Source organism: Diabrotica undecimpunctata, chromosome 2 (genome assembly GCF_040954645.1).
Source record: "Diabrotica undecimpunctata isolate CICGRU chromosome 2, icDiaUnde3, whole genome shotgun sequence".
NCBI classification, from domain to species: Eukaryota; Metazoa; Arthropoda; class Insecta; order Coleoptera; family Chrysomelidae; genus Diabrotica; species Diabrotica undecimpunctata.
Window position 1 is genome coordinate 35,125,372 of NC_092804.1, and position 22,958 is coordinate 35,148,329.

Sequence of the window (22,958 nt, forward strand, 5' to 3'; positions counted from 1 at the left end):
CAGTATTTTTTATATAATTCAAATCTTGCCTAAATTTTGGGACACACATTACATATAAAGATTTTGTATTGAATTGATTTTGCCGATTTTCTACTATACAGAAGAAATTTTTAGATAGTTTCCAATTTTAAATTTTAATCTTGTTTGAATATTTGACTAGCATATATGCTCTATAAAATGCTTTTCTATACACATTGAAATGTTTTTTTTTTGACTCACGGGTTTATTAATCACTAGTGATTCTGTTCGTAAAATAGAAATCTCTGTTCACGTTAGCTCCAACTCGAATAAACACAATTGTTGTTGCTGTTGCTGGGTATTATTGCCGACACTAAAGCACAAAAGATACTCGGAAAATTTATCTATTCGCATTTGATGTTAAAAGTAGTAACTGGAAATAAAATAGAATGTTATTGATGGCACATAAATAATATTGGACGGAGAGAAGCTATAAACAGCCTTGAAATAAATTTTTAGTACATTGTAATTTTTATTTCCTTCTTCGTAATGGCCGTCTTGCATTTAAAATGACTTTTAGTAATATTAGAAAGTAATTTTTGTTACACATTGAACTTTGGGGTGTAATTAAGTTTGATTTATTACACATTTTAAATACTTATGGGCGTATTAAAAATTTATATTTAGAAAATATAATAGTTGAGCACGTATCTACTACATGCAAAGAAAAGCTTATAAAATAAAAGATTAAACTACATTTTAATATAAGAATACCTATACATACAAATGCCAACTTACTCTTGCTTGGATAATATTAGGAGGGATCTTCCCGATGGGAGATTCTTTCTTCAGACTTCTCTGTATCTCGTTTTTAAACTAATAGGAGAAATAACTAAAATTTACCCTGCCGTAATGCTTGTTTGTAATTGGTCCAACCGCAGACAAGTTTACTCCACTAAATTATGAAATTTTGACACTGTTACCATTTAAAATTAATAGGATACTTAAGTTATATCGGCGATATTTGTCTTTTTTGCGTTATCCCTTTAATTTTTAGAATTTTAGTCTGCATTTATATAAAAAAACAGTTCGTTTTAGAACTCCTTAGCGACGTATTAGTGTTACTAAGCTAAAAATATGAATTCAATGTCAAATACCAGTCATAATTGCCCTTCTCCATCTAAAAATAGCCATCCTGGATTAAAAACTTAAGGGAATGGTTTGAATGCAGTAGTGCAGAACTTTTTAGAGCGGCAGTCAACAGAGTCCGCATAGCCATGATGATTTCCAACCTTCGATAGAAGATGGAACTTAAAAAAGAAGATCTAAAAAGACGCCTAGTGGATTTGGATCACTTATCATCAAATGAAAAACAATACATTATAAACATGTATAAACAAATAAAAATTGACGATCCCAAAATGCAAATAACAGCCATGGTAGCGAAAATAAAACAGACAACAGGTTAGTGTTGCAGAATAGTGATTGTTAAAATCAACACTTACTAATTTAAAGTAATGTACTAATTTAAGTTGTTGCAAATTCAAAAACTTATAGAACAATTATTAAGGAATATAAGCAGACTAATAGTTGAACAAACGGAGCCCATTAAGATGCGGCGAGGAGTCAGACAGGGTGAAACTTCTTCTTCATGTGCCTTGTCCGTTCCGAACGTTGGCAATCAACATGGCTATTCTGACTTTGTTTACGGCAGATCTGAATAGTTCGGCAGATGACAATCCGAACCATTGCCGCAAGTTTTGGAGCCACGAGGGTGACACTATATCACCCAAACTATTCAATCAAGCTTTGGAAGACGTTATGAGGAAATTACAATGGGAAAAACGGGGTATTAACATAAATGGCCAATACTTGAATCACTTAAGATATGCAGACGACATTGTATTAATAACAGATAAAAGGGAAGAATTGCAAAATATGATGGATGAATTAAATAGCGAATCAACAAAAATAGGTCTACAAATGAATTATAATAAAACGAAAATTATGATCAACCAACCAGAAGAACTAATAATTACAATTGCACAAACAACTATAGAACAAGTAAAAGAATATGTATATTTGGGACAACTAATTAAATTAAATACAGAAAATCAGACCGGAGAAATAAAGAGAAGGATACGGTTGGCTTGGGTATCCTTCGGAAAACTTTCCTATATACTAAAAAATAGAAAATACCCCCAATATTTAAAAACAAGTGTCTTCAACCAATGTATACTTCCTGTTCTCACCAACGGTTCTCAAACTTGGACGTTTACAAAGGAAAACATGGAAAAAATAGCAAAGACCCAAAGAGCTATGGAAAGGCAAATGCTGAACATCAGGCTATCGGACAAGAAAAGAAATACTTGGATCTGCAACAAAACAAAAGTGACCGGTGTATTAAGACAGATATCAAACTTAAGTGGAAGTTCGCTGGACATACCATAAGACAGAAAGACGACAGAAGGAATAAGATGATTATATACTGGAGACCATATAGTTACAAACGGAAAAGAGGAAGGCCACAAATGCGATGGTCAGATGACTTGAAGAAACACGCTGGCCCGAAATTGGATACAAACTGCCTACAATAGAGAGACGTGGAAGAAGGAAGAGGAGGCCTATGCCCAAAATTGGACAGCAGGGGCTGTATAGATAGATAGAAGCAGACTGAAACAGTAAGATGTCCTAGAGACAATCTGGCGGTCGACCTACACTGGCAACATATGAAAAAGTTAAAAGATCTGTACGACAGATAGTACACAGCTTCTTTTTCAAGAGTGAAATGGCTACTTTAAATAAAATTTTAGATGAAATTAACAACCGCCCAGATCTTTCAAATATGTGTCCAATATTATATAAATTCTTGAAACAAATCAATTTTAGGTAAGTAATTATGGATTACCCACAAATAATAGTATCTATTGTGTCTGAGTTAGGCAATCAATTTAAAGATAAAGAGTTTTATTCAAATATACATTTTATTATTTTATAGTTACTTGAAGACAAGTCTAAAAAAAGTCACACCAAAGATAAATTGTGGGTAGACACTGACATAAAAAACCGTTGACAGGCATTTATTGTCTACTAGTTTGAAAAAACAATCAGGCAAAGGAAAATGCCTCATAGTTTTAAGGTTTTGTCAATGAAGGACTTTTCCTTTTTGAGGGAAGAAGAAGAAGATTACCAAGAAGAAATGAATGCATCTGTTTTTGAAAATTGGTTTAGTAAGATCTTGCAAAAATTACCAAAAAACGCTGTCAATGTAATGTCTAGGCTAAAGCATCATTTCACATCCGAAAATTAGTAAAAATTCCGACAACACTATCAAAAAAGAAGGATATGCAAGAATGGTTACAAATAAAAAATATTCCTTTTTATTTGGAGATGGTTAGGTGAGAACTTTTACATCTGATAATTTGGGCCAGGTAAAAAATAAAGTTGCATTCAAAAACACAACAAGAAATAAAAAACTTTTGTTACACTACAACACATTGGCCAAATCGTGTTACTTAATCACATCCTCAAAGTAGAAGAAGAAATGTGTAAACTAGATGGCATCATGGATAGTGTAATACAACCATTAGTAATTTCAATTCGCAAAGCCGACAGTAACACAAGTTCCTCAGGAGATGAATAAATTCCAGTGTAATTTTAATGTGATTATGATTTATTTGAATTTGTATTTTATTAAAATTAAAAATGTAATTAAATTTGTATGTCTTTATTAACGGATTAAATTCTGCATGGATTTGTATATCAAGCAGTTTAAACAAATATATGAAATTTAAAAAACAAAGACAAAAACGTGCGATAAAATGGAAGATGTAGAAAATACTAACTTTGTAAAAAGCTTTTATATTAAACTTTTTTCAAGCAACCTTTTTTGCAAAGATACACTTCAGTCTGTTTTAATTAAGTGCCTTTCATTTCAATGACATTAAGTTTCAAGTCAGATACTCATTACTGGATTACCGTCGAAGACCGAAATGGTCAACCAAAAAAGAAGATGAATCTGGTTATTTTTCTAGTGACATTATCTGTCTTTTGAGTTTACTCCTCCTACTTTACAGAGTATAGCTTCTTTAAGGTGTGGTACTTGTATGTTTATCGATAAGGATAGATAATGCCGTCGAAATGTCCGGCTGGTGATTGATTTTCTTGATGTAGCTTGAGGGGGAAGCTTTGGTAAGAAGCATGAAGGGTAGCTGTGGCTATCACCTCAGTTTGCCAAATGTTATCATATAATTCAATTTTAAAATATAATAATTATATTAATTAAACTAATTTAATTGAAAACAAAAAGAGAAATCAAACGATTTCCACCTGGCGAAACCGCATTCAAATTTTTACCACTGTGCTCGGCACAGTGGTACAATTACTCGGCAAGGGAATCTAAAATTGCATTCCACATGCCGTTCATCATGGTCAAAATTCGTAGTGAATTCAGTTTCTGGTACTCCAAACGGAGTAAAGTAATAAAACATAATGACGGTATTAGATTTTTGTTTCGATACAGGGCAGCGACAATCCGCTATTACGTATTTCGACCTCTTTAGGTCTCCTCAGAACGGTATAGCCACTGCTCTGAACCAAAACAAAAATCTTTCCCGTCCTAGACAATAGTTATCAAAATAACTGTATACGAACGTAACTACGCCATCTAAAAACAAAAAGAGAAATCAAACGATTGCTACCTGGCGAAACCGATTTTAAATTTTTACCACTGTGCTTTCTAAAACTTGCAAAGCAAACAGCTTGATAAATTACTCGGCAAGGGAATCTAAAATTGCATTTCACATGCCGTTCATCATGGTCAAAATTCGTAGTGAATTGAGTTCCTGGTACTCCAAACGGAGTAAGTAATGAAACATAATGACGGTATTAATTGACGGTATTATATATAATTTAATTGAATTATGTTTTTTCTTTCAATGGCTCTTGTGACTGTATTGTTTCTTTTTCGTTTTGTTTATTTTAACACTTTTCTATTTTGTTTCAGGCTAAATTGGAAACAAAAGCTCTAAAGGCTAAACGTCCTGGTTTCACAGATGATCGGTATAATGAAACATCGTACTATATTGAAAATGGTAAGTGATTTATAAAATTGTTACGTTTTTCTGTGGTTGCAGAGATTAAGTGTAGCAAACATGGCTTAACTAACTTCATTTTAACTCCATAAATACTCACCTAATTTCAAATATTACAAATTCGAATTACATTAATAATTATGGCTTACAATTCACACTGATATCGTTTAAAAAACAATTCGCCAATACTAATCTTCAAATGCAGCCTCGATGGCTTATATAATGAGAACAAATGTTCTCCAAATAGCTAGCGGAAAGACGGCAGCCGAATCTAAAATACGAAAACGGCTAAAATACGAAAATACCCGTTAAATAGGTGAAGTCGGCTTCTCGAATTTCTCTACGCACAGGTCCACAAGCAGGGGTTGTATCTCACAACAATATGTAAATATTGAATATCTATTTTTCTTTTTTATGCATCCATGGCTTTTCTTACGGTCCTTGTGTACTTTAGGGTTGTTTCTATTAATTTTTTGCATATATGAAAGAATTATATTAGTTGTTTTTCCTTGTTAATATTGGCATTTTAATAAACGATAATAACACAGCCTTGATCGTTATAATAGACCAAATTAGTGATTTTTGTCTATTACTGTACCTTGTAGTCTACGTTTGCTACGTGTCTGATAATGCAATCGGAATGATCTTTGATATTTATTCCAGCTACTTAATTTTGAAGTGCTTTTTAAATTATTTCTTTCAAATGTACATTGAACAACAACAATCAATATTAGCTAACACCTCTTTTTATATATAAATTATATATGTTTATTGTATATGCATATTTATTTGCCAACGTTGGAGGGATGTCAGATGTATATAGATTGAAGAGGATATTCTTCTGCTCTTATTGCCTCCAGTTATTATTTGAAAAGACATATCGCACATCATATTGTTTAGTAGGTTAGCAACTTGGTTATACGGTATAGTATTGAGAAATTAAAAAGTAAGTCCGTTCGTCCATATCGTGTCGTAAGCAGCAGTTAGATGAATGTAAGCTACCGTAGTTATTAAAAGTCGCCGAAAGCCAGTTTCTATATTTGTGGTAATACTCACTTGATCTGTGCATCTTCGATGGGGACGGAACCCAGCCCGCTTTATTGGTACGCTCTCTAGAATTAATGAACTGAGTCTTTTACGAGTAGCCTTTTAAGTAGTTTGAAACATGAGCTCAACAGCGCTATCGGGCTGTAGTTTTCCAACACGTTTTTGAGTTTATTGGATTTAGGCACTGTAATTATTTTTGCTTTTTTGAAATCCGATGTCCGATATCCGGTGTAAGGATATTAAAGTAGAATTTAGTTAGCCACATTCTTGCGTGTCTCCCACAATATTTTAGGAATTCTGCGTGGATTCCATCAAACCCCGGTGCTTTTTCAGATGTGGTATCGTTCAATGCCTCACTTCTTGTCGTGCCTATCCGTTTCGGATGTTGGCGACCATCATGGCAATCTGTATTTTGCAAACTGCGGCTCTGAAAAGATTTGTGGTTGTTGTGTTGAACCACGTACGTAGATTTTTCAGCCAGAAAATCTTTCGCCCTCCTGGTCCTTGTTTTGCTTCTACTTTTCCTTGTAACATTAATTGCAGCAACGCATATCTATTGCTGTTCCTCATGATGTGACCGAGGTATTCGATTTTGGTTGTTTTTATTGTGGTTAACAACTCTTTATGCCTCACTTACCTTCTCTATTTCAAAGGATTTGGAGTATTTAGGGTGAGCTCTGATTGTTTGGCGGAGATAAGTTGTTTTTTAATTGCCGTATAGTGTTCTTTCATTTTTGTGGTTTTGGACAGCTTTACCACCTGCCAGTTGGAGCTGCCTAATTTCTTTAGAAGACTCCATGCTTTCCTATTTGATTTTGTTAAGTGTATACCTGTCGTCGTTTCTTCCTATTTCTTGCGGCGTTTAACGTCCAATTTTTAAGAAGTTCATCCGCAATTTCAGGATCACCACTCTTTTGAAACTCTTGGTAGTTGTCTTAATGGCTTTGGTAAATCTATGGTAATTAAAACTCTTAGGTGGAATCCATCTAACAATTCTGTCCAGTTCAACGGTGAACTTGACCGAATTAGCTTTTTTAAAATTCTATCTTAGTCTAGAGTTCCTTCAAGAATTATGAGGCGGTACTGGCTGTGTAGAAAGTTACTTAGAACTTGTCTTGAAATTGGAATGGGACAAAGCATAAATCTGGATTGGTTTTAGTGGATTGGATTGGCTTGGACCAATGTGGAGAATTCTGAACATATACACTCTTTTGTCTGTCTACATATTTATATTCTTCGCATTGTTTATTTGTTTTAATTTTAACTCTGGATCGTTTTATTTTCCTACTCCTAAGTGTTCTGATTTGCTAACATGCTTTTTTATTCCTGACTGTTCTTATTCATCCTTTCCTTAGTATGTAGTCAACATCTTCACAGTTTGCTTTTATTAATTGACCGTCAACGAAAAATAATGTCGTTAGGTAGCTCTCGCCAACTTTCATTTCCATACCCGATATTTTGCCCCCATTTCTGTAATACCTCTTGAATATAGATTGTAAATAAAGTAAGGAACGGGACGCGTCCCCGTTTAAGGCCTTTTGTTATTCGAAATATTTCTGAAAAGGTATTTTTTTCTTTACGACACTTTGTGGATATGCATAGATGCTATGTAGAGCTCTGATATGTTTTGCTTAGGTTAGTTTTGGTCAAAACTTTATATAAACATTTAAAAGGTATTGTGGCGTAGGATTTTTCGATATCTATGAAGATACGATGGGTAGTAAGACCTCTAGCACTGCTTTTCTCTATCATTTGTAGAGTAAAAATATTTTACAGGATGCTGCTCTGTTCTTCTATTTCTTGGTACTCCGCTTATATTCTTTTTTTTATTATTCGGCCGTACAGCTTTCACACCGAACTAGTTACGCTAATGCTTCTATAATTATCTTATACTTTCCTTTCTCCCCTAAATTAATTAACTAAAAGAAAAAAAACTAGGCGAAATTGATAATACACATCTTATTTTATCGACACCTCTTAGCCTAGGTCAGTGGTTTTACCGATATGAAATATGCCCTGTGTGCCTTATTTGAAAGCATTAACTGCAATGCTAAGTCTTATACGTTTAGTTCTTCACTTTCCTAGCCTATATCTCTGCTGTCTACTGTTTTAGTTTCTTTCATGATATCCATCACAAAGTTGAATAGGTTGGAAATTAGACACGCTTTCCTTATTCTATTGCATTATCGAGAAAACCTAGTACACCAAATCCTCAGATATTTAAGTCTAATGAGTTCAGTTTTGCTAGAGCTATTAACCCATTTAATAGTCGAAATAACGACTTTATGTAAATCATGTAGCACACAGTTCTTAATCCAATATTCATTATTTCGCGCCTTGAGAAAACTCCTTCGCAATTTACTCACACTCAAGAGAGTATAAATTTTCCAAAGTTGCACAAAGTATGCATCAATTGCATGCCGGAGGTTCTACAAGGTGAAATATATTTGTTGAGAAGTTTATGTTCCGTTTGTGGAGTAAAATGATTAATTTTGAGATAATCATGTTCCTAATCGGGTTGTATACTAACTGTCTTTAGTGGAAGAACGTAATGTAAATAGTAATTAATATAATGATTAATTAGTGTAATTTTGGATGATTAATTAGTTACGAAACTCAGTTGTATGCGTGCATATAAAAATATTTATTTATTGTATGATACTTCAAATATATTAAGAAACGCATTAGTTAAATATTTAAATTTATTAGTCCAGTCGTTCAGAGGTTTGATCTCCAAAAACGAGACGAACAAGCGGAATTTTGCTAAGAATATCAATTTTGTGGTCCTAAAAGGATGCAAAAAAAGTCACCTATCACCTTGTCACTCCTATCCCCGGGCTTTCCCCTGAAACCCACCTCGTATGATGAAAAACGGTAAACATCGATTTACAAAGAATCTGTACGCCAAGGAAAAAATTATTTCAAACAAGAAATGTAGCTGTGATAATTTTGTTCTCTCGGAAACAACGCTTGAAGTGACCAGCGATTTTGAATGTCTGTCTGTCTTGTATAATTTCCATTATTAGAGCCTAATATTCAAAACCTATATGACGAAATTTCGATTATGAGTTTTGACAACAAATATGAGGAGTTTGAAATATGCCTAAAAAACAATGAATTTAAACTTTCACATTACAAACAATCTCACGTCACGAAAAATGCCTCCAATAAGAGAGCATTAGGTGAAATTTGTTTCGATACTTGTGCACTTGAAAAAAAGCAGTTTTAAACGTTTTAGATCGTTTGTAATGTGAAAGTTAATCAGCGTGTTTTCGGCTTATTTTGTGTGTATATTGTATAATAAAGGAATACATTAAGCATTAACTAATTATATTCAGAATTCCAAAATCCAAGATATGCATCCTAGGGTTAAGTCCGAGATTTTGCTAAGATTTGCTGGTTTACTTAGTTTTTTCTGTCTGGAATTTCAAATTTTTTGGTTCAGTACTGGGCTACATCCAACTCTACCAACGAGTCAGTGTTCTCTATACTTAAATTTGCGACACTCCTCTGAGCTTCTCCTTATCAGAAGCTGATATCTTGGCAGGTGAGTCTGGACGGCACAAAGAATTCGAGGGTTTGAGAGTGACTTGGTTGGTTTTGGCTTAATTAAGTCATATATGAAGTGTGTTGCATACTCGGGTATTGATTGTTCGTTTGTGTTCCACTCTTTTATGTGTTCTGTGAGGTTGAGAATTTGGCTGGTGCATGATTTACCTGGTCTTTGAACCCACCTTGTTGTGGTGTGAGTTTCTGGTCTACTATGTTTTCTGGGCGGTTTAGGATGTGTAGCTGCAGCTGTACTGACAATTGTTAAGAAACTCCAAGGTCCAGTTCTTGGCGACTGGACTGAAGTTATTTGTTCTATACAGATATCATTCGAGCCCGCTATCTTGCAGCGCGACACAATTTCTTTTAAATTGGTGGTATTCTAATTGTTTTTGGTTTCTGTGGTTGTGAGCTGGATCTTCCTTTTAGTAGGAATTGTTGAGATACTTTGAGAGATTCCACTCTAGGGCAGTCTTTGCGATAATGGAACTATTTTTTCGGAGTGTGTGACCGATCCAATTCCACTTTCTGGACTTAATTTCATGTTGTACCCTCTTTTGTTCGGTCAGGTGTAGCAGATCTTCGTTTCTGATGGTGTTAGCCCAGAATATACGAACAATTCTTTGTAGACATTTGTTAACAAAGACCTGCAGTTTGTCTGTGAGGGTGTTTGTCACTTTCCAGGTTTCACATCCGTAGAGTAGAACAGACATGACATTTGATCAGAATATTCGGATCTTTGTCCTTGTAGTATACTCGCCAGATCTCCAAACAGGGTTGAGCGTGCTGAAAGCTTGTTGGGCTTTTCGTATCCTCATACGAATATCGTCTTCTGTACCTCCGTTTTCTGTTATGACACTTCCAAGATACGTAAAGTTTTCCACATTTTTAATTTGCATATTGTCGATAGTAAATAGCGTGTTGTTCCTTGCATTTATTCTCATGGACTTGGTTTTACTAATATTGATTTTCAAACCTATTTTATTGGCTTCAGTGGAAAGTGTTTCCAATTGGTAAGCCAGATCTTAGAACCTTTGACCTAATAGGCAGATATCGTCCGCGTATTCTAGATCGCTTAGGTGTGTGGTTAACGTCCATTGTATCCCTCTTGTGTCGGAGTCTAGTTTGGAGAGAACATAGTCTATAGCTATGTTAAAAAGAAACGGAGAAAGCACGCATCCCTGTCCAACTCCAGTAAGTACGTCGAATTCGTCACTGTTGATCCCATTTTGTGTCACGCTGCATTTCGCATCAGTATATAGTGACTTTATAATATAAATTATTTTTTGCGGGATGTTTCTTAGATCTAAAATTTTCCATACAGCAGAGTGAGACAAGCTATCAAAGGCACGATCAAAATCAACAAAAACCATGTATAGGGGTGTGTTCCATTCAACCGATTGTTCCATTATTACCCTCACAGTATTTATGTGGTCTATGCAGGAGGATTCTGGTCTAAAGCCTACTTGATTAGCTCGAAACTCAACCTTGTTCGTTATTCTTTTCAGTATGATGGTCGTGACAATTTTATTTATGACAGTAAGCAAGGTTATTCCTCTCCAATTTTTGCACAGTGTGAGGTTGCCTTTTTTTGGAACCTTGATAATGTTACCTTTTTTCCAGCCCGCTGGAATGTGGTTTGTTTCCCACACCTCTTGGATTATGGGGAGCAAAAGTTCAGCAGTTAGATGCGGATCAGCTTTAAGTATTTTAGCAGCAATGTTATCGATTCCCGGTGACTTGTTGTTTCTCAGAGATTTGATAGCTGCTATTATCTCCGTTTTGGAAGGGGCCTCGCAGGAAATATGCAAGTCTATATTCTGCGGGTTTTCTGTTGAGATACTTGGTCTGGTGTTATTTTATGGTGTTGTCTGGTCTCAGTGGAGTCGCAGCTGAGCTTCTTGATGACGTTTCACACCATCCCAATACTGTGTGTCATATCTATTCTGTCAAAAGTATTTACCCAGTTTGTTTGCCTTGCTTTATTGAATATTGGCATCAGTGCCGTTTTACATCTCGTTGCTTCGTTAAATGGGTTTTCGTTACATAGTTTTTCATATTCGACTAGTCACCAGAATTCCTTGAAATTCCCTGATATGAAAGCTGTTTTAAGCTTCATGGTGTGTGTCGCCTTTATATTTCATTTGCATCAGATTCCTTAGAATGATAAAAAGAACTGTAAAATTTGTTCCAGGAAAATTATCAATATACTACAGAAAAAAAATTAAAAAATCGCTTTTCGTCTTTATAAAATAGCTAGTTTTAAATAAATATACGTATATTAAATATAAAATAGTATGCTTAATAAACAACGAAAATAAACATTAGTTAGATTAAACGTTATTCATTATTTGCACATAAACATCTAGTGAATTTAAACTTCCAAGCGTCTTTAAAATATAAAGATCGAAGCTTCTTCGTGCAATATCCCCTGTAAGCTACTTATTGATTCCGTTGTTGTATTATTTCCCCACGATTTGACTCCATAATGATTTGCTAATATGTAAATGAGTGTACGGAAGCCGTTCAATGTAAGATAAACATGCGTTTTCTTACTCGATTACCAAGTAAACGGAACTGGTATCACATTAAGGGTTCCTTTTGATATTTATTTATTGATCGACGTTGTGTAAATGATATATTCAGGAACATACAGTGCGTTTTTAAAGTAATGCAAACATTGTGTTTATTCACTAAAAATGTTAATGGATACGTCGATATAAGACAGTCACGAGTAATATGATATAATCACAACGTATATTTAAGGACATACTGATGGTGACCAATTAGATAAATTTGTCAAATTCTCCATTGTACTTGAGACTTAAATTCTATTTTTTGAACGGCTGGATTATAGTACTATTGGTTTATTACACCATATTTAAGGCAAATTTAACAATAATTCTCGAAAAAGTTTTAACTTACATACATTATCCGATTTCATTTGAGGTTCATATTCTCCTATTTGTCATTTTTGTAATAATTTATGCAACAGATGTAAACATAATAAAAAATCATGAAAATATCTTTTAAGCTTAAAGAATTTCATATTTTTTTGTTTATTTCAGGTTTGCGAAAAGTATACCCCTATTACTTCACGTTCACAACGTTCACCAAAGGCCGTTGGGTGGGCGAAAAAATTCTGGACATATTCGCCAGAGAGTTCAGAGCGCATCCAGCGGAAGAGTATGAGCGATGTATACAGGCGGGGACGCTGACCGTTAATTACGAAAAAGTTCCGACGGATTATAAATTAAAGCATAACGACCTCCTGGCCAATGTTGTACATAGGTAATTATTTTTTTTCTTCCGCTCTTTTTTTAAATACTTTTTACTAGATTTGACTAATCATTTAAATAAAATGGATAATTTTTCTCTATGCACATTTTCTATGTTTTTGTCGGGATGCACTGAAATGTTTTAAAATCTATGGAAATTCCTACTTGTTGGATTTGGCTTACAGATCGGTACTTAGATTATTCTAAATAAATATATACGTACATGACTGTTTCTTGATTGCTTTCGCCGTGAATGATCTGGTGGATCAATGGTTCAAACATTGGCCAGAAAATAAAAAGAGTAACGTAGTAAGTAGTATACAGCTAGATACTGTTCTGCTACTTAGACTTAAATACGCTGTTGTATCGGATCCCTAGAAGATCCAATGATAGGTCCTAAAACACCCGTGTCCTGTGAGAACTCGCGTCAGGAAGTAATCTAGTAGCCTGTGACCACAGTCCAGCCAGCTCCTTAGGCTCGGGATCAGCATCTTAGTCCACTGGGCAGCATTTTCTGTGTTGTTCCACTCTTTCTGCCATCTTTCCATTGATCTTTCTCTTTCTTTTTTTTTTCTTATGGTTGTAGTCGAGCGCTTTCTTCTCTCCTAGAGATGCAGCTAGAGCTGTCTCCTTTCTACTACTATCACATTAAGAGGAACACAACCTGTGATAGTCTACATGGCCGCCGCACATACAGTCCTCTAGGCGCATGCTACTTATAACAGACTCGTTCTATTCACTTGTATCATGACTGGTGTGGCGTAAAGGACGACTGACTGCACAACACCATGTAGGGCCCTCCTTCTTTAGAATTTGGGTCACCCAGTGTTAAACATCACCCAACCCAGCGCAGCCGCACTAAAAATTATCATAAAGCGGGTCATGGTTGGTTTACAAGTGCACAACAATCACTGGAAAGGAAAATAATATACCCATATATAACATAAGCATCGAAAAAGAAATGAATGATTACGGAAAAGACAACAGTGAGATAGGGTATTCAGCAATTGCAACAACTTAATTAAAATTTGCAGATGATACTAAACATTGATGAGATTTGGCATTAGCAGATAATAGAGTGACAACCATGAGAATACAAGGGAGGAATTAAAACGCCTTAACATATTATGATAATGTCTAGTAAAAAGAAGAAGACGATACCTACGTCCAAAAATAGATATAATCGTTACAGTAGTATAAAATCAATATGTAGGAATTACCCTTGAAAATAATCAAAATTACATACCTTGGATGCAGCCTAAATAAGGAATGGGACCACTCACAGGAAATAAGATGTCGTATAGAAAAGGCGAGAGCTGTCTTCAATCGCCTTAGGAAGGTTTTATGTAATATGCGGCTGAACATTGATATAAGAACACGAGTCTTGAGATGCTATGTATTTTCTACCCTTTTATATGGAGTCGAAGCCTGGACCTTGACCGAGGCAACATCCAAACGATTAAAAGCCTTCAAAATGTGGTGCTACCGCCGCATGCTCAGAATTTCCTATATCCATCATGTTACAAACAACACCGTGATCTAACGTGTGAATAAAGATCTGGAAATTATGCGTATCGTGAAAATCAGAAAGATGACACACCTATGGCATGTGATGCGCAATGAGAAGTATCAACTAATTCAACTACTTTTACAAGGTAAGATAGAAGGCAAAAGATCTCAAGGGCGCAGAAGGACATCGTGGTTGAAGAACATCAGACAGTGGGCAGGAATGACTACCATACATCTATTTAGAGCAGCTGTCAACAAAGTTGTATGTATGAACGTGATTGCCAACATCCACAGAGGATAGGCACCAAAAGAAGAAGAAGAAGAAGGAATTACTCTTTTAATTAGTAAGACATTTAGTCAAATTATTAGCTTGAGAGAAGTAAATTCTGGATTGTTAATTAAATTGTTAAGATTATTCAGTATTCTTAAAGATTTTAAAATTTTTAGTGCATCCTGAAAAGCCAAGCCATACCTAGTGCGACAATTTTTAGTTAACACATGTTTTATATAAAATAATTGAGACTATCACACATTTGCTGTAACTAATTTTCATTAAGTTCTGGTGATATAGCACAATATGCTTCGTGATATAGGGACGAGGCTTGCCTGTTATAAAATGACATTTGATAAATGGAGGAATATGAGTAAAGGGATGATTAACTATCTTTTGTCGTGTATTTCATAAAGACAAATAAATTTTTGGATTATCTAAGACCATTAAGTAAAAAGGTACTTTTACGTAAAATTTGTGGTAATAAAATATTCTTTGTAAACTTTAACTAACTTCGAATACTATATTTAGGCAATTTATTTTTTATTTTTGGAAATATGTAGGAGACATTGAATTGTAATAAAGAGATTCGGTAAAGAGTAATATAATAAGTGTTATTGAGTGATATAGACTTGTAGCGATGGTTTTGCATTATATTAAATACTTTGCCAATACGCAATATTTATATAATGCGAGAATTACGATAACTATGTATCCTAAAAATGATATTATTTACAATTCTGTAGAATCTTCGCGGAAATGTGCGGAAAGCTAAAAAGCATGACTTTCGCAACAAACCAAAAGATTTATTTCAAAGAGTTACTCTTTACCAGTGACTTCAAACTTTAATAGTGGGTCGTGGTAGATGAACAAGGAAATCCATAAACCACAAAGTCTGTACAAAACCAACGAGTAACCATTTGAAAATATCTTACCAACTAACTATCCCAAAGAGTTCATAGTACTAATTTTGGAAGCAAAAGATGCTATTAAGTAGCTGAAAAAAAAAAAACAAATTGTCTGGTATTAATGCTATACAAGGAGAACTACTGAAATTGCTAGATGACCAAGGAATACCGATCGTCTATTCTATCTGTTCCGCTATAGCATACGGGAAAATGACCAAATGACTAGTGTACTTCTAAATAGATTAAAAGCTTACGTACATCACCATATCAGAGGAACATAATAGTTTTGTAAAAGGAAAAGGTACTCGAGAAGAAATACTGAAACCGTGACATCTTATCGAAACGTCTAGAATCTATAGTATTTTTTAAAAGGCATCTCACTGCGTTAATTGGCAAAAACTTTGGATTATCTTTATATATAAAAGTCTATATGATTCTAATAAGTCCATCCAACGTAAGGTTAAATAAGAAGTATTCAAATCGTTTTAAAACAGAAAGGGGTGTATTTAAACCGAAACGAAGATCAGGGTGCATCCTGTTACCTGATCTTTTGACGTTAATGGCGTGGCGGTAATAAATTTTACATCTAATCCGAGTTGATAATTGTTGGTCTATCCTACATAAATAACTGTGAACTGCGACAATTTAAAAAATGACAAAAATGCTCCCTTAGGCTTCGTTACCAAATCAATTATCAATATTAAATCTCAGAAGGACACCATCGAGCTGATCTGCTTTCTTCGATCTACTGCGCAAATGACCTTGACGATTTCATGTATTTGTGTAATGTATCAATAACTATTTCAACTACTGACTTTAATCGATTTAAGTCATTTAATCATTTTAACTACTATATTTTTTTGGAAATACACTATTAGTAATATTTTATTTTACTTTGACTTACAGCTCGGAAATCATGTGTTTTCTTCGAAAATCTTTTGAAAAAGAAAAGTCAAAAATAAAATATTTCTAATTATATCTGTGGTTCCTCTTCTTTGCATGCCTTAAAAAGTCCTCTTCACGTTGGCGATGAACTGGCAAAACCCTCCCTAAGAGAGGTGACCGTACATTGTAACCATCAAACGACCCATCAGAAACGGTGGGTGCCAATGGGTAGCAATATCTCTGAAAGTTGGGAGCCAATATATAACAATAAAACTAACAATTTTCTTTGTGAGCCAATTGTTAGGCTTCGTCTAGTTTAGTCTCTCAGGTGTGAGAACTGGCAGAGCTTCTCAAAACAGATGGAACACGACTTCTAGGAACTCAAAAAGAAATATGGAGTCAGATCAGAGGACAAAGAAAAGAGATGAACAAACTAATAAAAACGAAACACATTCAGAAGGAAACATGGGCAGGCTACTTTCGATCCCTATTTGCTTAAGGTGATGATAATGAACCATTAATACCAGAAGTGACGACAAACGAAGAAAAAATATTGAGGAGAAAGAGGTAAAGGAAGCATTAAGAAAATTAAAAAATAGGAAATCACGAGGAGGGGACGGAATACCGAATGAACTCCTACGTACGGGGGACCAGATCTGACCAAACAACTATTAAAATTAATCCAAAAAATGATAGAACAAAACAGGATTCCTCAAGAATGGAGATCAAGCATCCAATACCTCTCTTCAAAAAGGGAGACAAGTCGGTATTCGGAAAATTACAGAGAAATTAATTTGTTAAACACAACACTAAAATTAACAACCAAAGTGATAAAAAATAAACTGCATGAAATTATAACACTAGCAGAAGAAAAACAAGGTTTTAGGTCGGAAAGATCATACACCGACGCTATATTTATAATGAGTCAAGTGCAAGAGAAATCATTAGAATACAACAAACCGGCATAAATCTAAAGCCATCCTCATCACATGTTCACCATAAATGTTAAATAAGTCAGGTGACAATACGCATCCTTGTCTAACACCTCTCTCGGTCTTGAATTGGTTTGAGAACTGGTTTTGAGGTAATGTAGATAGGCTTTTAATCTGTTTTTGATGATATGCAACAATATTTTAATAGCATGTGTTATTAGTGACAGTGTGTGGTAGTTTTCACATTTGGTAGTATACTAAAACAATTTTCGACGAAATCATATTCCACTTATCAACATTGCAGGGGCGTACCAAAATAATATTTTAATTATTTATTTAAACACAGTAAAAGTTTATTGTTGTTATAGAGAATCTAATAAAGTATTTCAAAAACAGAAACCTTTGCAAAATACTTATTTTTTCATTATACTGAACAATCTGTAATTTTAATATACGATCTCGTTATTACACGTCATTCCCATTTATAGAATTACTGTGTGCTGTAAACGGTATATTTGTTTTTTTTTTAAACTTGATTTGAAAGTTTCTTTGTGTTTATTTGTTTTATATTCCATATAAATTAAAATAAAGCAAGCTAAACTATTATCATGTGATTGCGTGTATATAGTAGTGCATTTTTCAGTAAATTCTCGAAATATGAAAGGAGGATGGCACTAACTACTAAAGAGTTAATAGCTTTGTTAAAATAAGACAGATTGTAAAAATGCTGATTCACTTTTTTTGCAGATTTTACATGGTTGCCGTTAGCACTTTGTTCAATTTATAAATTAGTCACCTTTAATTAAAAATTGTCGGACTATAGTTTCTTTTTTGTGTAGCGGGATATACATTGAGGTACACGAATCACATGGCAATTTTCCCGAATTCCAAACATCATGTTAAACAGATACACCAGTCAACAGACATTGACACAGATAGAATGGATGATATGTAATCCTTTGTTACCTAGTAACTGTAGTTCACGACTATGAATTACGTCAACGTATTGCCAGAAAATCTAGTCTTTAAAATATATAACGCCACAAAAAAATAGCTTGAGAAGCATGTCGATGTAATCCTAGCGATGTAGAAAAAAACACCGTCGAACAGCAATTTTATTTTATTTGAAGATAGCGTCATTATCGCACAATTCTCGTAAAAGGTATTTTTCATATTTAATTTTTCAATACTCTATTAAATCTAGCTATTATCTCTATACTAAAATCTTCTTTCGAGAAATGTCACTATATGAAAGGCAAGCTTCGTATTCTTCAGTATTCATACATTTCTCTATCACAATACTTAACTTTTTGAGTGAAAAGCACTGGGCATAATTGATTTTCTTGAGCTGCAAATTACGATACATTAACCCCGATTGTCAGCAGTATTGCAGTTCAATAGTCCAGCCGATCAGCAGTTTCGACACATATTGCAGACAAGTTGTCATCAATTAATTTCATATAAATACTGTAAATTTTCATTTTAAAGTCAGTTGTAATTATATTAAATAAAGTGCTGTTACTCTGTCAGTTGTACCTTTAAAAGGGCCTTTTTAAAAAGTACCTTCGGGAGTGACAACCCTTAAGTGGCGCATTCAGTAGATTAGTGGGAGAGTCTCCAGAAGATCCTCGTCGTTCTCAAACGTTTACCCGCTACCGAACCCAAATCCAGGGAAAACTGCAGCTATTTAACCCACGGATTCCAGGCAAATTGGCACAGAAACATATTTATGAAGAAAGCTGAAAAGAAACTTAAAGAAGAAAAGAAACTTGTACCTAAAAGGAATGCATCCAAGCATCATCCTATTACTGTAAGCAAATTTCATCTTATTTCTAATTCTAATATCAATTCACAAGTATCATCCTTTAGAATAAGCGATTCTCTTTCAACAATTTTTGAATCTAATATAGAATCTAGTGAAAATATTAAACCAGATTTACATTTAGTTGATAATAATCATATTTTTAAAACCACAAATTTGTTTGAAATACCTTCTATAATTATTACACCAGCATCCATTTCAAATAATTCTAATATGGCACCCATTTTTAATGTTAATAAAGACCTTTCTATCGTACCAGAGTACGACGGCAATCCAAATGAACTCCACAATTTTATTGATGTTATTTCCATGCTTCTAAACCATTTCTGGGATCATACAAATCCCGAAAATTTTCAAAATCATATGCTTACCTGGGGAATTATGAACAAAATTAAAGGAAGAGCCAGAGAAATTATTTCTGTATACGGCTGTAAAGACTGGCCGTCAATAAAATCAATTCTTGTCCAAAATTTTGCAGACCAACGAAAGAAAACTCATTAACTAGAGATTTAGTTAACCTTCGGCAAGCTCCAAACGAAAACCCCCATCAATTTCATGAAAAGGTTATGAGTCTTTTAAATACCATTTCAAATCATATTGAATTACACACGGAAAACGAGGAAGTTAAAAGAAGTAAAAAAGAATTTTTCCAACAACAAGCTCTAACCACATTTTTGGCAGGCCTAAGAGAACCCCTAGGATCAACGATTCGATCCATGAGACCACCCAATCTCGCTCTTGCTATCCAATATATTCAGGAAGAAAATAACATTAGATATCTCCAAAAAACTCATAATTATTCCTTGCCATCTTCTAATAAACCATCTGCGACTTCACAAACACAGAGATCCAATTTAACTCATACACCTGCTCCTACACGATGGCAGCCTGAGGTGCCTAAGCCCCAATGGCCACAGCCATTCTTTAGACCAAATCAAATTCCTGTGCAACAACAATCATTCAATAATAATCCAAGAGGGACATTTCAACCCCCTAGATTCCAACAAAATCATCAACTCACTCCATATGCACAAAATTCTAGGGCTAATCAACCCAATTTTCATAAACCAGTTCCATCTCAATCATATAAGCCAACACCTATGAGCGTATCTACACGCCAAACCGGCTTTAATAGACCCCAATCTCAAAGAAACTTCCGCTTTCAACAAACTGCCAGCCCCCGATTCACCGTAGAAGAACTCTTTAATATCGAACAAGAGGAAAATAATTACGATGAAGGTATAGACAATGACACATACCCAGATTACACTTATTATGAGCAAGAAAGCCAAGAATATGAGGAAGATGTAAATTTTCAAACGTTTCAAGACGAAAAAGAAGAAACGTAGTAGAATTGCATTCCTATGCCGACAAAAGAGAGCTTCCTTACATTAAAATTCAAAATCCCCCTCTTAAACTTCTTATTGATACAGGAGCCACTAAATCTTTCCTTAATCCTGATATAGCCAATAAATTCTACAAGAATAATATTAAATATGAACCATTTATCGTTACATCAATTTTTCAAAATCATTCACAGGATTATTGTGTAGAAATCCCAATTTTTCCCGAATTTAACTCCGATATTAACCTAAAATTTTATCTTTTCAAATTTCACAAGACATTTGACGGTCTTATCGGTCTCGATAATCTTAAACTTCTAAAAGCAAATCTCGATTTTACCCAAGCTACTCTTACCACAGAGCATTCTATTCTTCCTATTAATTACTACGTCACAAACAAAGCCCAATTCTATACAGTCCAGCTAGAGCCCCAATCAATTACCCAAGTCCGCTTACCAGTAAAGGAAACATCAGGTACAATCGTCATCCCAAGACAAGAAGTCGAAGGTGCCATCCTAAAAGAAACTCTCACCATTGCCTGTAATCAACTCGCCTGGACCGAGCTAGTCAATAACACCGATGAATACATCCAAGTAGCATTAACTGATCCCATCAAAAGTCAACCCATAAATCTCGAGGAATATCATATATATACGTCAGATATCATACCTACCGAAGACAGTAATCTAAAAGATGTCGATCCTCTCCTTAGAACCGATCATCTTAATACCGAAGAAGAATCTCACCTAAGACGACTGTGCAGGAAGTTTGCAGAGATATTTCATCATCCAGACGATCCTTTAACATTTACTAACCAAATAAAGCACCATATACGAACCAAAGACGAAGTTCCAGTTTATACCAAGTCATATCGGTATCCACACATCCATAAAGAAGAAGTACGTAAGCAGATCACTTCGATGCTTGATCAAGGAATTATCAGACCGAGTCAATCACCCTGGTCATCTCCAATCTGGGTCGTTCCAAAGAAACCAGATGCCTCAGGAAAAATTAAATGGAGAATAGTTGTCGACTACCGGAAGGTGAACGAGAAAACCATCGATGACCGATATCCAATTCCAAATATAACAGACATTCTGGACAAACTAGGACGCTGCCAATACTTCTCAACCCTAGATCTAGCCAGCGGATTCCATCAAATTGAAATGGCCGAAGAAGATATCCAGAAGACTGCATTTAACGTTGAAAATGGCCACTATGAATACATGAGAATGCCGTTCGGACTCAAAAATGCACCCTCAACATTCCAGAGAGTAATGGAGAACGTACTAAAAGGACTAATAGGAGAAATATGTCTGGTCTACATGGACGACATTATTGTATTTTCAACCTCTCTTCAAGAACATATGGTAAATCTTAAGAAAATTTTTGAAAGATTAAGAGAAACAAGATTTAAGATACAAGTTGACAAATGTGAATTCCTTAAGAAAGAAGTCGATTTTCTAGGTCACGTCGTAACCTGCGAGGGAATTAAACCAAACCCGACTAAGATTAAAGCCATCATAGACTATCCTGTACCAAAAACAACAAAAGAAATTCGAGGATTTTTAGGATTACTTGGTTACTATAGAAAATTCATAAAGGACTTTGCCAAAATTACAAAACCACTTACCATATGTCTTAAAAAGGATGCAAAAATTGAACACACCGAAGAATTCTTAAACTGTATCAAAACCTGTAAAAGCTTATTGATTAATGAACCACTTCTGCAATATCCAGACTTCACTAAACCCTTTAACCTCACGACTGATGCAAGCAACTTCGCTATAGGAGCCATACTATCACAAAGTCCAATAGGAAATGATAAACCTATCGCCTATGCATCCAGAACTTTAAATGAAACAGAACTGAAATATTCGACTATCGAAAAGGAGATGTTAGCAATTGTGTGGGCTACTAAATACTTCCGCCCATACCTTTTCGGACGAAAGTTCAAAATTTTATCTGACCATCGACCTCTACAATGGCTATTTTCACTTAAAGATCCAAACTCAAAGCTTGTCAGATGGAGATTAAAGCTGGAGGAATTTGATTACGAAGTAATATATAAAAAAGGCAAATCCAACACCAATGCAGATGCTTTATCCCGTGTCGAAATTCACACGAAAGAATTAAACAGTGTAGACGAGAATATGGAAGAAATAATGAAACTCCTCTCAAAAGATGACGATGATATCTCCATGATTAATCACCCCAGTTCCTTATCCGATCTGGAAGAATTTCTAACCGACCCAGCCGAAGAGTCTCAAAAAACTTTGAATCCGTCAACCCCTTTAGGTGACTTAGATAAAATCATCCAAAAAAATCAAACTGCAACGTTAACTCCCGAAGAAATAAAGATA

The 22,958-nt window shown here is 34.7% G+C and overlaps 1 protein-coding gene across 9 annotated transcripts in view; it reads left to right on the plus strand.

Moving 5' to 3' along the window:
* Window positions 1–22,958, plus strand: part of LOC140434400 (pseudouridylate synthase RPUSD2-like) — a 927,331-nt gene that overhangs the window by 770,657 nt on the left and 133,716 nt on the right. For all 9 annotated transcript variants that reach the window (XM_072522617.1, XM_072522616.1, XM_072522618.1 and 6 more), the window contains 2 exons: window positions 4,964–5,051; window positions 12,716–12,938. In XM_072522617.1, the coding sequence (XP_072378718.1) occupies window positions 4,964–5,051; window positions 12,716–12,938 (311 nt within the window). The remainder of the gene's footprint in view (window positions 1–4,963; window positions 5,052–12,715; window positions 12,939–22,958) is intronic.